We start from the raw sequence: 15,854 nt of genomic DNA on the forward strand, positions 1-15,854 counted from the left end.
GTGTGGTCACCACGATCAAAAAGATCCCAATTTCCTGTTGGAACTGGATAAGATTCTCTCCGATTGATGAATTCTCTGCTCTTACAATTTCTTTTTTTAAACCCATAATGGCTTATTATGGGGTGGGCGGGGCAGGGGGGCAAGATATCAGCGGTCTCTGGTGGCGGCTGTACTGATCTTAATGTACAACAGTACTCACAAAGAAGAGATCATTTTTATAAGAAAAATACTATTACTATTGTTATGATTATTATTACTATATAATGAAATTGAGTGTGAGTGTGTGTGCGTGCGTGTGTGCTTACCTCAACCAGCTAAACAGCCTTCACCTTCAAGGAGTTTTCAAAATCAGTTTGATTAGCATGTCCAACTCTTTAGTTTGTTTTATTAAAACCTCCTACTACTACCATTACTACAACTAATGATAATATAATATATATGAATTATAATTATTATTATTAGTAGCAGTATTAATATTATTATTAATAATAATAATAATAATATATAATATAATATAATAATAATGATGATAATAATAGTAATAATAATATATAAATTTTATTATTAATAATAATAATAATAATAATAATAATAATGATGATTATTATTATTATCATCATTATTATTATTATCATGCGTGGCACTGGTTTTGATATTAAAAACATTAAAACTTAAATGTTTGCCCTCTTAAATTACATCCAACTTTAATTATAATAATAACTATTATTGACATCAACAACAGCTATTATTATTATTTTATTATTTTATTTTTTTATTTTAATTATTATTATTATTATTATTATTATTATTATTATTATTATTATTATTATTATGGAGGACTTGGCCGGGGACCACACCCAAGCCATGTTTCTGGGGTTTGTACTTGATCAGGGACCCAACAGCAACATTCAAGACCCTCAACTCAAAGGCTGAGATAATTAAGAGGCAGTTAAAGTGGATTTATTTACCTCTGGTGACGGGGAGTGGGGGGGGGGGCTTTGCTTGGAAGCTCTGTGCCTGAATTGTCGTTGCTATGGTAAGCAACGTTAATAAAAGAGGTTATTTGAGCTCCTCTGTTTGAGTAAGTCAGAAAAGTCTGTTCCACCAGCACACTGTTGCAGTCGTCTCACCCTGAACAGACAAAAGCATGAATTACCATCTGTAGTTCACTCGTTGATACCATCGATCTAATGATTTTAGATGTTCCCCAGATGGAAACATCTGCCTCTTATTGGTTGTTCTAAGTGATGTTTCTGAGGTAAAACTACAGCAAGGATGATTTGGCAACAGATCAGTAACAATAGATATAAAAGGAGCATTTTTAGAGAGGCAGTCTCACACCAGTCACACACCAGTCTGACAAACTACATCAAAAAATCTATCTAACAATTTCAGAAAAATTTTCATAGGTGCAAAATTGGAAAGACGTTGAAGAGCCTGCATTATACAGTGTTTTAATATCTCGCAATGACTGATAGAATTAGGAAGAAATCTCTGTATGCATGGCACTGGTTTTGATGTTAAAAACATTTAAACTTCAATATTCGCCCTCTTAAACTACATCCAACTTTATTCTCCCATGTTAGAATAAAAAGCTCTGAGGAGCGTTTCAACAGCTTTCCACCTTTTATTGTACCTCTGCATATCACGGCCATCTGTCACCAACACGTATAGAACATGGTGGTGATAATGGATCCGTTCAATGTCTCCTTCACCTCAGCAGGGTGGGACAGCCAGCAGTGCGTGAAGAATCCGACATCTCTGGGGAGTCATGTGACCACCAGGTCACTCTGCTCTGGCCATTACTGTCCACAAAAGCCAGCAGTCATTACAGGAACATTGGTCCTGTACGCTCTGAGACTCATTAAAATCAAATTAAACACTGACAGCAAGTCACTCTTGGGTTACTGAAGCCATTACAGGGAGCTGTGCATCGCAAAGAGCTCTCTTATTCCTGAGTAAATTCCTACTGTAGTTTCTTCTGCTTGCAGACATGTCAAACCGACACTGAACCGTCATCTAACAGGTCATGACATGGATTAATCTTGTTCCTCTTCCTTCTTACTGATACAGTTTAGCTGTAGGGATCTATTCTGTTTGTCTGAGCCAATAAAGCGTCAAACTCAGGAAACTGTGAGATGGAGAACAGGACAGGACTGATGCTTATCATAAGCCTGACTGAGATGGACAGAGAGCCAACGTTGTGGCTTTAACCCCGACATTGGAGTTCCTCTGCAGCCGAGTGTTCACCTCCTCAGAAATGTAATTACACATCGTGAGGAAGCAGATCACAGAAGCTGGAATTGCTTTTCTTGCTGTATTTACAGAACTGGAATAATGTGCTCATCTGGAACAAGAATTTTAAAAGCACTGGGCTGTAATGATATGAGTCTGTTTAACCTCCATGATCTTCTCCAAAATCCTCTTTCTTCAGTGATTTATGTTAAAGGAGCTCTCTCTTATAAAAGTGAAGTTCAACACAGTAACTCTTGTTTTCAGATTCCTTTGTTAGATAAAAAATACTGTTGTTGGTATGAAGATTAACAAAGAGAGTCCCTTAAGTATGATTAATTTAGTTTTAAAATCAAGCTGGCATTTTCATATGTGCATATGCTTTTAGCTAGATGCTAAAGTTAGTTTGCTAATATGCTTATAACAGCATGCTAACATTCTTTGCAGGTATTATGTTTACTTCTATTGTAACGATTTATTGTAATGTTTTTTTTTTTTTAACTTTGGCAAAACACAATGTTTAGATGAAAGACTAGAAGGAAAAGTAAACAGTTACCCCGAAAGGTAACAAATTAACATGGCAGTGCTTTAGATAAAAAATGTTCAAGAATAACTTTGCATCTAAAGCAACAACCAACTCTGTTGGTTGTTAAATAAAATAAAATAAAAATGAATAAAAAAACCAGCAACCAACTCCGTTGGTTGTTAGATAAAATAAAATAAAAATAAACAAATAGATAAATAAATAAAAAACCACTAGGGGAGCGCATTAGAGCGTTCAGACCAGATAGAGGAGCTAAATTTGTGGAGTGTAACTACAAGCTCAGCAACTATGTTATAAATATTCAACATGATGACCATGGTGGAGGTTAGCATTTGGTTAAATTAGTCTTGGTAGACTGGTAGATGAACACCCCTTTGGCATCGTCCTCACTCCGTTTCTCCATCATCTTCCTTTGCGCATGGACTAAACAGTCTCCCACTTGTTTACAGTTACCGTTGCATTTCTCCACACCAACTTCTAAAACAGTTCTCATCTCCAGTGAGTGTGTTTCTCACTGTGCAGCAGAAATGAAGCAATATAAAGATGTTGTGAAGACTGGACTATGTTGAAACTTTATGGGATGTTTTGTAGCTTCTGCATAAAGGTATCTAAAGCATCTCTCCACCTTATTATTTATATGTGATGACTTCTGGCTGTGATGGACACTACAAACCAAACCTGAAGCCCCTAAATCGCTGTTTATAAACCAGCGGATGGTGTCACAGCACTTCCTTACGGCTTCTCTTTTAACCAGGCTTGATTAGGATGTAAGTAGTTGATCAGGTAGCAGAAAAAGGTCAAACATTTCAGGTTGTATAATAATTTCTTCCTTATACATTATACAATATGTCCCAATTTACAGTCCCATTTCATTCAAAATGGGACAGTAAAAGCAGCTAAATGCTAATAGGTTGGTGCGTGGTCCTTAGGTGATGTAGAGTTCCTGTAGTTTTAAACCTTCAACCTTTTCATTGTTGTGAATTGTAAAGTTTAAACTTTATATGCCATTTTAAATTAAATGGGACATTAAATTGAGACATCTTGTATAATATATCATGTATTAGGAGGAAATTATTATACAACCTGAAATGTTTGATTTTTTTTCTGATACCTGATCAACTACTTACATTCTGATCTATGATTGCTATCTACGATCACATAGAAGTGGGCAAAATAAGAACATACTCTGCAGACTTTGGAGTGATTGGAAGCGGAGGCTCGGATTATTACAACCTCATACATTTCTTTGATTAGTTTTACAGTTTTTTAAAAGTTTTTTGTTTGTTTTAAGACAATAAATGGCTTTGAGGAGAGGGCTAGGTTGATTTATGTCCTTGAGTCTTGTTCCTGCCTTTTGTGTTTGCTGTCATGTACCAGCAGAATACAGGAAGTGTTGCTTTGCCACAGGACAGACGACATCTGACATATGTTGTTCCTGTCACAATCACACCATTCTCGTTTCCCAACATACATTACCACCACATTACCCAACATTTCCATGCCTTCACACTCAAACTGTTTCTGTGAATGAATTATTCACATGTTGCCCCTCCCCTGATGACAGACCCTATGGGAGGGTTGCATTTCCTGTAGGCTTACAGGGCAACAGAGCCCAGCGTTGACCTTGGGAGTGTCTGATGTTGGGAGGAAATAGTTGCTCAAAATGAATGCCTGGAAAAAGAAGTGCTGGCTACTTATGAGCTATAAACAAGACAGAACACAAGAGCTACAAGTGTGCTTTGTTTACAATCTGTAGAAATGATCAGAGAAATGTATGAGGTTGTAATAATCTGCGTCTCCGCTTACAATCACTCCAAAGTCTGCTGAGTACGTTCTTATTTTGCCCACTTCTACACGATCACATGTTCAAGCGCTGAGTAATCAGTCTGCTTTAGTAACACCAGGGTACAGGATGTTCAAACCTTTGCTGTATCATCCACGCAGCAGCTTTGACTTTTGGACAGAAATGTACCTCTTTCAGTTCCCCTCCGTTTAAACTTCAGGGCTGTAAAATATGTCCTTGTTTTATCTGCAAAGATATCACAATCAAACTGTTTTTTCATTTCAACAGGAAATTGCACGGCAGCTCCGTCCAAACACACTGCGTGCCCTTTACGGCACAGATGTTGTGAGAAACGCCGTCCACTGCACAGACCTCCCTGAAGACGGTGCTCAAGAGGTGGGTCCTCCACTCTCGCCCATGCTGTTATTCATTTGCATCGCCCCTCTCACGCTACAAATAACTTTCCTCTTTGTCTTAAGCTCCACGCATAAACAAGTACCTCGCGTTTGGGCCAAGAACAAACCGCCTCGACTGTGTGAAAAAGCGTGCCTTTAGACGAGTCCCATGACTCTGATCTGTGGGTCGGGGCAAGCTTAGATCACACTGGTTTTGAGGAGAACAAGAATGGCAGAGGAATTTGAAACAAAGCCATTGTTTAGCAGGGAGTGGGTCTGACCCATCGAACGTCATTGTTCAGGAAAACTCCTGATCTGTAGCCTGGACAAATGCCTCCTTGTTAAACATTAGCCTGACTGAGCTGCCATTTTCCCAAGACTGGAACGTACAGTAATGACCAAGAAAGGTCTTGTGCAGAGGAGAGCGCACTCCCAATATTTATTTTAACATCAGACGGCAGGGTGCGGGCCGATAAAAAGCAATTAAAGTAATAAATTTCCTTTAAACCCTTCTTGCAGGTGGAGTATTTCTTCAAGATTTTGGATGGATGAAAGCAAAGGAAGAAATGTCTCAATGCACATTCAAAGACTTCACAAGTGTCTCTTTTTGTTCAGTTTATTGTTTCAGCCTTATGCAGATTAAATAAAGTGACAAGAGCATACTCCTGACATGTGTTTTGATCTTTGACATTGAATTAAGTATTTTCACACCAACTAAACATCTTATTACACGGGATACTGCATCGCCTCTGATATTCTCTAATGTTTTGACCAGCGACTTTGGTATTGGATTCATACATTACACTTTGAAAAAAAAAATGTACAACTGCATAAATATAAAATTCTTCCACCATGAAAATGGCTAAAACATTCAATAGTAAGTTGCATCACGTAACGTGACGTCTCCAGCAAAACAGATTTCAAAGCACTAAGTTGCCACTGTTTCCGTGGAGGTGACAGTCTTCTAGGCTGGACCCACAAAGCTCGACACTACCAATTAAGAATGAACAGATGAACGAGAGCATCAAACAGAAATGTCATAAACCATCTGTAACAGCTAAGATGAACAAAAAGTGTACAAATGTGTCCTTCGACAGCTAATTCCAATAAAGAAACACAGCAAAATAAAAATAAAGGAAAAAAGAAGCTATTCCACAGAGCGAAATCATTTACTCATTCATGGGCCTTAAAGGTTCAGAGTACCATGCTAGTATTTCAGTTAGTGAGCACATTGACAAAAGACCACACGCTCACATGAACTAACACACCTGCACACAGACACGAGCGTGCGCACGCACACACACCTTGGACCACTAAAGCTGACATAAGACAAAAAAGAGATTACAACAGGACTACAGCTCTGGACACTCCAAAAATATATAGAAAGCACGTGAGAATGAAATACCTTGGGGACAGAAACACAACTCGCTACACATCAGTAGTGGAATTGCAGCTTTACAGTAATTGATGAACACCCCATGGCTCAAGGAATATTTTCATTTACAGTAGAATAAATATCCTCTATTGCTACTCTTGTATTTTACATTCTAACTTGACAAAAACACAGAAAAGCTAATGTAAAGCACACGGATTAAGTGTAGGTCCTGTATATTATGAATGTTCAAAGACTAGTGGTGTTTATCTGAACTCTTGAATCCTCTCTACATTTAGTTTGTTTTCAGACAGAGTGCTCGTCGCGGCTGAGGTCACGAGTTTATGGTGATTTTAACGTCAAAGCGTCCCTGATAACGGTCTTTCTCACTGTAGTTAATGTTTTCTCCGAATGCTTTGCACTCAATGCGGAGCTCCTGACCGATGGTGAGGTTGGTGAACTGAATGGCCACCAGAGGCTGCAGGTAGTGGGGATGCAGAAGTTTGCCGTAGTATGGGTAGTACTGGAGAGGAAAGCCCCCTCCAAAGCCAAAGTACTTAATCTCTCCGATCTTACCCTCATCTTCCTCTCTCTGCAGGCACAAGTAAACGTGGGTTAGCACCGTTAATACAGAAAAACAGTTCATCTCCACACGTGCACGGCCTCTACAGCCTGTACAAGGCGCAGCTGAATCCAACTTACCTTATTTTTGCAGTGAATAGGGATCAGGTGATCAAGGGGTTTTGTCTGCAAAGCCTCTGGGAGCGAGTTGTTCTTGGAGGGAGGCTGAAGACAAAAGAAACTAGTTAAACATCCATAACTTAAACTGTAAAACAGTGCAGTGACTTCCAAAGCAGCAGAAGCAAAACGCTATCCTCCGTGTTTATCCAAACCACGTGACTGTAGCTCCGGACAGTTTGGTAGGAATGTGGGTGTGTCAATCAAGTTGTGGCAAATGTAGCCTGAAGCGAGCACTGATCATTCTCTTCACTCTGAGACCATTTAGCAACAAGCTTCCTTATTAAAACTTCCCCTGCATTTAAGTTGACGTGTGTTTGCTGAAGGAAATATCCGAATCATAGGCAAACACTTGAAATCACCACGTTAATTACGTATTACAAGTCTAGAACTAAAGCCAACAGCTTGCAGTCTTCACATTGGGCTGGTTTGCTTCACCATTTTTTGAGGATACACTGGGATACATGGTGTTTTTTAGTTTGGAATTAATAATTCTGAATTAACGTATTCTCGTACGAGTTTACATGAAAATAATAATTCCAAAAGAAAGTTTACATGAAACACGTCCTTAATTCCTCTTTAAAGCGGCGGGTTGGGAAGGGTTCTAATTGGACAGAGGGTGCACGTGACGTACGGCGTATACCGGAAATAAACAAAGTTGGCTCCCTGCTTCTCGTCTTTTCTGTTGTAACTTGTAAAAACTACATAAAAACCAGTTTCACTGCTATTTTTATGATAAATGTGAAGTAGCAGCTCAACACAAGCATACTACTTCACTTTCTGCAGCAACTGAGAAGGAGAAGAAAGATAGACCACCGAACACGGGAGGTAAAACAAGGCGCGTCATCGGGACAGGACAAGGTAACGAGCATGCTCAGAACGCTCATTAACTTAGAGCGGTATGAAGGTTTACATGACAGAGGAATTAAATAGTTCAGAATTAAAATGCGAATAAACCAGACACTTACGTAGGAATTAAGTTTAATTCCGAAAAGAAATTTGCGTTAGGAATTAAGTGTTCACATGGTCCTTTTTCATCAGTTTAAAGCAGAATTAACTTTTATTTGGAATTAAACAGGAATTAAAACTCCCATGTAAACGCACAAACAGGTCTGGATGAGGTCTTCTCACTCAACCAGGCAGTTTTGTCACAATGGGAGCCCATAAAGTCGTGCAAAAAGGTTCATTATATGTATGTATTCTGTATGTTGCTATAGCAACTCTCATGCCCCATATCAGACGTGTTGTTCTTGTCGCTTCCTGAAAAGTTTGTTCTCTTCCAGTTCTTACTGAGCAGAAATCTGGTTACAGCGTCGGTTCAGACATTTCCAAGTTGGAAATGGAAACGTCTCTTATCACGTTTAACCCCTTAACTTCCAGTGTGATTTGTGACAAATTAGTCTGTTTATTTTATTTCTGTCATTTATTTAAATTGACTTTCCAACTTATGTATGATTGTATTTATTTATTTAAATTTAATTGTATTTATTTTGTTCATTGTTTTCTTTATTTTTCTTTTACTGTTTTTTTTTTTATACTGGTGTTGTATAAAAATAAATAACCACAAATGTTTAGAAACAAATTTTGGTGGAAAACCATTGCTACGGTTTCTACGTAGCGATGGTTTCCGGGCAAACATCACATTTAAATGGTAATATAAGCTACATTGTGTATAGTGTAGGATCTGCCAAGTGGTGTGGCAACGTTACCATCTAAAAGGACATTAATTTGCACATGCACATGTCATGGATGTGTGTAAAAAAACCCACCCTTGGTCTGAAGTTGACAATCCTGTTTAGCTTGACGATGAGGCACGGTTTTCCCTCCTTGAAGCCGTAACTGGGGTCACTGTGACCGGAGCAGCTCTGAAGCCAAGATCTCTTGAAGGTGCAAGATTTCCTCTGACCTTCTTTGTTTTCCAGAGAGCCGCGCTCCCTGTACGACGAAGGACTCTCTGCAAACAGTCAACACGACACGTTACATCTCAAAAACTAAGCAAGTACTGTTCCCAGAATAACCACAAGCACATTATATTTACACAAAAAGAACAATTTAAATATATTCTTCCTTGGAAGAAACTAATTCTACTGGTTCCATGATAGCCAGCACACATCTCCACTGACGACTGAAACAAAGTTATGAAGCATTCTCCACATATGATTGGCTCGTACTTGCCTCCACAGTCCTCGTATTTCATATCCACGGACTGTTTCTCATCGTCATAATATTTCAGAAAGTCATTCACGCTGTCGATGTACTTCCTATATGTAGATTCATCAGAAATTTTGAAAGCAATTTCGGATTTGTCTGAGCGGGGTGTGTGTGAAAGACCTGAAAAACACAGAAAAATAAAACAAATGAGACAATTTAATGCTACTTTTTTTGTTGTTTTCATTTTAAATAAAACTCGAGTTGTGACAAAAACAACATGTCGCAGGAGTTATTGTTTCTCTGCTCTATTATCTGAAGACAATGTCGGTTCTTGGGGATTTCCTGCTGTCATCCCTGCCAGCTCTTTGCAGTGGTAATTTTCCACAGCCATTGTGCAGAATGCTTCAGCGAGGCGCAGCATGTGGAGACAAACACGTCGTTTAAGAGCAATAAAAAAAAAACGTGAACGTGACGTTTATGAACGTTTTACTATCAGATGTGTTCTGTGTTTATCTGAGCAGGACTTGAATTACAGGAGCAGCAGAGGCTGAAAGCGAACGCATGAATTTCACTGAAGACTTGTGAAAGTTCACCAGTCCCCTGCCCCCACCCGTCCACACTCACGTGTGTCTCTCTCTCACAATGGAAACTTTTAGCCTCAGAGTGGGAGGCGGGCCTGTAAGCTGAAAAATAAAAAAACAAAAGAAAAACACTTCTCCGCTTTCTCAATTGTGCTTCTACTGAAAAGTTAAAAACTCTCCACACTTTCTGAGTTTAATCTCACGTCTCAATCTCAATGTCAACGCTCAGCGGACGGCGCGTGAAGCCAGTCGTCTACAATGGCTGCTAAAAATACCGCCAAGGCTCCGACATGTGCTGTGCAAACAAGTGCTGGCTCTACATGAGGAGGCTTGGCAGCTACAAGTCCTTCTCAGGGCATTTTGAAACTCTTGTATTGTGTCTGGATCAGAGTTTCAGGATGGTGCCGCTTGCAGGTATTTCACATGGAGGGGCGGGAAAAAAAGAAAGATGAGCTTTGAGGCGTTTGGATCAGAAAAAGCTGAATCATCTGACTCCAAACAACTCAGACAGAACATACACATGTAAACATATCAGCTGTGAGGCATAATCATAGCACACATGAAGTGATTTAGTTCCAGTGTAGCCTGGAGAGGGAGGGTGGGGGGGGGGGAACATTGACTGGCTGAGAGGAGTGAAGGACAAAATGGCTGAACCGATTTGAGGTCAGAAAGACTCCTGATAGAGTTGCTGCTTAAAGGCACACCCCAACGGTCATTTTTACCCACTCGCGATCTGATCACACAGCCAGGAGGGGAAGCCAGGTGGGCCAGACTGTACCTGGGGGAGCGACTCTGTCCTGATACGTGGGTTTGTAGTCGCTTAGTGTGAGCAGCATGGCCTGAATGGTCCCGATGAAAATCCCAGCCAAGCATCCGTAAAAGATGACGTAGAACAGGAAGATTTTAACTGAAAGAGGGGAAAAGGAAACTCTGAAAAGTTGATCAGACAGTTAAAACATTTCATAACCATAACGCCACATGTTGTGAAAACTGATCATTTGCAAGAAAAAAAACACTCATTTCCTCCATTTTCTCAGATAACACCTGCTTATCGGCATGGTGGAAACTGTTTCACGTGAATGTTTGCTTTCGTTCCTCCTCCGTCTTCCCACCGATTCAGAATTTACCCTAATTATGCAACAGCATGAAGGCTGCGCTTCCAGTACAACAGGATGAGTCACTCCTGTCAGGCGCCACAGCACCTCTCACGCCAGCCCACCTCCCCATCCCCGCCGAGTCGTTCCAACAGGTTCCCGGCTACTTAAACAAAGAGCTCCTTATTCGTCTTCTCCTGGTAGACGGAAACTTATTAGCATTCCCAGTTTGACCAGTTCCACTGAGGTTGAGTGGAGAGGACATTTCTCACTGTTTCAGCTTGTTTTCACGCCGAGCTGTGTTTTGGATGAAAGTGTGAATTTCATCATGTATGAAACCAACTCTACAGCTCTCCTTTACTGTTAATGAGCTCAAACATCTGAGAATCTCCTGCAAGACGGCAGACGGAATAAAAAAAAAAAAAGAAGCTTTGTTGTTTCTGCAATGGGGAAAAAAAGACCTGTTTTCACCCATTAAAGCAGAACCAGTGACATTTTGCTCTTTTGTGCACCAACATGTGCTGATGTGATTTGAACTAAAACCAGCGAGACCAGTCACCCCTTTCCTCCACGTGTTTGCTGTGGTTGTTGCACCTTCCTAAAATATGTCTCCACAGCAATGCTCATGTCCATATCAGTCTGAAACCTGTTTGTTGAGTTAGTGGGTTCAACCCTTCTGCAGTATCTCTCACTAACAGACTGCAACTTCTGCAGGAGGTTCAACAGCTACCCTGCCCATACATCCATGTGACTGATAATGTTAAACATGTACACGGCGACTCCAACACTTAATATATTTCCAGTTCACACACTTATATATTCATGTAATATCATTAGCATTGCATATGAAGAAGGAAATGTAACGTTTATTTTTTTTAAATAAAAATCAAAGAAAACAGAAGTAAAGAGGCCAGCAGCCTGGATGATGGACTCCCTAAATGTTCCACCACGTTGCCCCAACACCTGCTACCAGTGTAAACCTGTAGTGAGTCATTTTCCTCCCAACATGTCAGCAGCCACAGTAGGACGCAACTGTGATGCACCTGTCATTATGAAACTGAATACACACTGCCATATCAGGCACTGGCACATGTGGGCTTACAGTATGTGCAGCAGTTTAAGTGTGCTAACATTGGAAGAGAAATGTAGCAGTCTGAATTAGCATAAGTAAAATGTTTGTTTTTTTTACGAGCTCATGTGGCATTCAGGCAAACACGCAGGTCAAAACTCATGGGAAGTTAGAGCTTCCTTTGTAAACACTTGTTTTAATGGTCACGTGACTTCTCAGCAGGCTAAAATGAGAGTGGGGGGGGGGGGGTTGAAAGCATTAAGAGTAAATTAACAGAGCAAAACTTTTGTGTTTGCGCACGTGAGTACTAAACATTTTTCTACAGAAAGAAAAGCAACAGGCCAGAGGTGTAAAGAGCACAGAAAGGTGGTGGTGGCAGAGTTTGAATGGAGAGCACCTCCCCCACCAGACTGCTGCAGCGGCGCGTGGGGAAGGGACCGTCCCCTAACTGGCATGTATCACTCCACTTTTGCGGAGGGTTTTTCTTTTTTAAAGTAAAACGCATCAACATTATTTCCCCATTAAAATCGAGGGTTTTTCTTTTTTAAAGTAAAACGCATCAACATTATTTCCCCATTAAAATCTCAAAAAAGAACACACAAAGATGTGACCAATAAGTTATATTTGTTGACGTGTTGAAAACATCAGAAAAGCTCATTTGAAACTGGCGTGAAACATGAAACCGTAACCGTTTTTTCAGCGTGTTGTCGTCACGTTGTCGTAGTTTTTAACTACCCAAACGTACCTGTTGCTGTTAAAATGGACTTTTTTTTATTTTTAGTTAGTGCGACATAACTCGACTTCACAACAAAGGGCTAGATGCTCACTAAGTATAACCACAAGCTTGGTAACACTAGAGCCATAAAGACAAGCGGCGATTAAAATTCTCTACAGGAAAGTATTTCCTGTTAAGTTCGCCATTAAGCAGCACGCGCCAGCTGTTACAGCAGCCCAACGTCTAAACGGCTGTGATTTTTTTCCTTCTTCGTCGGAGAATTAGCCATTCTGGGAAATAAAATAGTTTTATTTAAAGCTTTCGCTAATCTTTGAGGAACAAGTGCATTACACTGGCAAAAAAAAACCCAAAAAACGTCTCATGTCTTTCAGTGGTTAAAAAAAAAGTGGGAGATGGAGAGAGAGAGAGAGAGAGAGAGAGAGAGGCGGCCCCTGAGACGTGAGTCGTGATCCGCTTCATCACAACACCGTGTTCCCGAGCGATGTTCGCGGAACACGGCTGCGTCTCTCCCTAAATGCGAAATATGAGAAGAGGGACAGAAATGTTGTTTCTAATTGGTAAAACGGTTTAGTGAGCTTAATTGGCGCTGTGTAATTCTTGGTGGGTTTTTATCCTATTAAATCAACACCCGCTGCTGACCGTATTAGGTGAGCAAAGCATTAAAAACCAACAGTAAAACCGTGATTAGAGTTGCATACGTTAAATCCCGGGTTTTAGTGAAGGGAGGGGGACACATAACCGGGCCTTCATATTGTCGCTGAAAATAAGCCGTCAATTTATTAGGAAAGGGAAATAAAAATGTCTCGTTGTACTATTCTCCTTAAAAAACTAAAAATAAAAAAGTGGCGCATAGATGGACTCAACTTTCACCATCTGATATAGTTCGGTCCTGGCCCACCACAGACTGTCCTTCAAAATGACCTTTTCATAAAGGGCAATAATTAATGACTGGCACGACATGGGCTACGCCATAGTTATCATCGCCTTTTACAATGTGTATCGATGCCACCTATTTTAATCAAGCCAACATTAAACAGTTACAGGAAACATGAAAGGCACACGTCCATTCATTTACAGCGAGACTTGATCGCTTTATTAGTCTCATTAATTAGCTTTATTGTGTCTCTTATCAGACCTGTGGTTAATCTACTGGGAACAACTTTGTGGAAATTTAACTGTTTCGTGTTTTACAGTTAAGAGTTTATTCTGACTTCTATGCACAGCCTCCATTGAAAAGCGAAGTCACGACTCAGCATGTCAAAGCCACTGCCGGTGAGCTCTAACAGGTGCCGTCTGTCTCTACAACGAGGAAATCTTCCGTTACAAAACAAACCAACGGTTTTACTAACGGTTAATAACGCCCGTTAGTCACATCGCTCGTTAGTTTAGCTAAGTAAAGAAAATGGGGCGTACTTACACCAGCTGCCCCCAGTTCGTCCCAGAAACTCTCTTTTCTCTGAATTCCAAAGAAACGTCCTCCATCCTCCATCACTGTCTTTTTTCCCGGACATGTTATATTAATCCCCCCCGTATCGATTGGTGTGGCTTAACGGTTTGGATGTGGTTTTGGTTTAGGGGGAAAAAAGCTGAGACTGTTGACTGTCCCTGACAGGAAACGCCAAAGGACACTTTCGTACCCGACTCCGCCAATTGTAGCTCTACAATTTATCTCACAGGAGAGCAGCTCCGCCTGCAAACTCCTGCAATAAGTTACCGACAGAGAGGGAGGGCTCAGGCCAGCAAATCACAATCTTCCGCTGCTTTTTGCGTAGCAAGGCAGACGGAGGGGGGTTTGTTTCAGCACACTTATCAACGATCAGAGGTGTTACAGAGGACCTGTGGTCTATGGAAAATGCCCACTGTGTGAACATGTTTATGATGAGTAACGGCAACAGAAGTGTAAACCTTGATGTAGCTTTGATCAGGACTAAACGTTTTTCTAACATATTTAATGCGCAAAATGGACTTATTTCAGTTCAAACATATTACTCAACACATAAGTCACCCGTAAAGAAGTTTACTGGAATTGTTGATTACGATCTTGGACATTTTTGTATGAAAATTGCTTTGTAAATAATGTTTTTATTTGATATATTTGTGTTCAACTGAATAGTGCAACCGGTTCCTTAGCAACCAGCTTACTGCAACGACTTTTTAAAATGGTGGGCATTGCTGCTTATCTACATAGATGGTTACAAACCACAAACCAGTGGAAAACTACAAAATGTTACTCTACAGACGCAAATATGAAAGAAAAAGCCTTGAACACTGTGCTGCTGACAAAGAGGAACAACATTCACATGATGTAAAACAAGCAAATAAGGATCCAAAAGACACCATATTGAAGCTCACCTCCCTAAATCCAAACTTAACTTGTTTAAAAAAGACATTTCAGTTATCAGTATTACAATAATAAACACAAGAATAAGTTTGTATTAAAGAGATATCAATGATTTTTGTTGGCACTCAGTGCGCAAGTCATGGTGCACTCAGTGCGCAAGTCATGGTTTGGTAATAACAGGCTGTTTAGTTAAATGCTAATATAATACAGAGTTAAAAATTAAAGGTGCAGCATGTAAAACAACTGAAGGTCAATGAGAAAGTACTAACACAGCAAAAGGCAAGACAAGTTTATTTGTACAGCACATTTCATGTTCAAATAAACTCGGTGCCTTATATTAAACAGTGAAAACATTACAGCAAGGTGTAAAAAACATTAAAATGATACTTAAAATAAACTAAAGAAAAAAGATGAAAACTAAAAGAATTTAAATCAAATTAACAAATAAAAGCATACATACTACGAGGAAAACAGACATCAACAGGAAATGCATCATCATCATAACCATGATGGTCTCATCATCAAAACATTATCTTCAACATCACCGTCAATGTACATATGCAATATATTCAGAAAGAAAAACAATTTTAATTAGAAGCAACAGTACATATAAAGTTTTAATTACTGTTAAAACCTGTGTTTGTATTGCTAGCTAATCAGTTCTCTAAAATAAATTAAGTTTTTGATATCCTAGAATGAAACTTTTATACTTATCATGGCTCTACATACATGACAGCTTACTACGGTAGATGCCCATTTTTACAACTTAATGTCAGTAATGCTTGCACATAGTACCTTTAAAAAGTGTTCAGATGAGC

The 15,854-nt window shown here is 39.8% G+C and overlaps 2 protein-coding genes across 4 annotated transcripts in view; one reads left to right on the forward strand and one right to left on the reverse strand.

Moving 5' to 3' along the window:
* The window catches only part of nme7 (NME/NM23 family member 7), a 23,163-nt gene extending 17,579 nt beyond the window's left edge, over positions 1 to 5,584 (forward strand). For 2 of the 3 annotated variants that reach the window (XM_079245113.1, XM_079245114.1), the window contains one exon: positions 4,848 to 5,403. In XM_079245113.1, coding sequence (XP_079101239.1) covers positions 4,848 to 5,114 — 267 coding nt within the window. In that variant the 3' untranslated portion in view covers positions 5,115 to 5,403. Of the gene's footprint in view, positions 1 to 4,847; positions 5,404 to 5,473 lie in introns of those variants that run through there. The other variant, XM_079245115.1, reaches the window with a different exon arrangement.
* Positions 5,584 to 14,359, reverse strand: atp1b1a (ATPase Na+/K+ transporting subunit beta 1a). The gene is made up of 6 exons (XM_079245120.1): positions 14,113 to 14,359; positions 10,575 to 10,703; positions 9,240 to 9,395; positions 8,834 to 9,018; positions 7,029 to 7,112; positions 5,584 to 6,918 (listed from the first exon to the last, which is right to left on the reverse strand). Exons 1-6 carry the CDS (start codon positions 14,204 to 14,206, stop codon positions 6,661 to 6,663), a joined length of 906 nt encoding a protein of 301 aa, XP_079101246.1. The 5' UTR covers positions 14,207 to 14,359; the 3' UTR covers positions 5,584 to 6,660.
* Between the last annotated feature and the right edge of the window lie 1,495 nt (positions 14,360 to 15,854).

The sequence above is a fragment of the Telmatherina bonti genome (assembly GCF_933228915.1).
Source record: "Telmatherina bonti genome assembly, chromosome: 8".
NCBI classification, from domain to species: Eukaryota; Metazoa; Chordata; class Actinopteri; order Atheriniformes; family Telmatherinidae; genus Telmatherina; species Telmatherina bonti.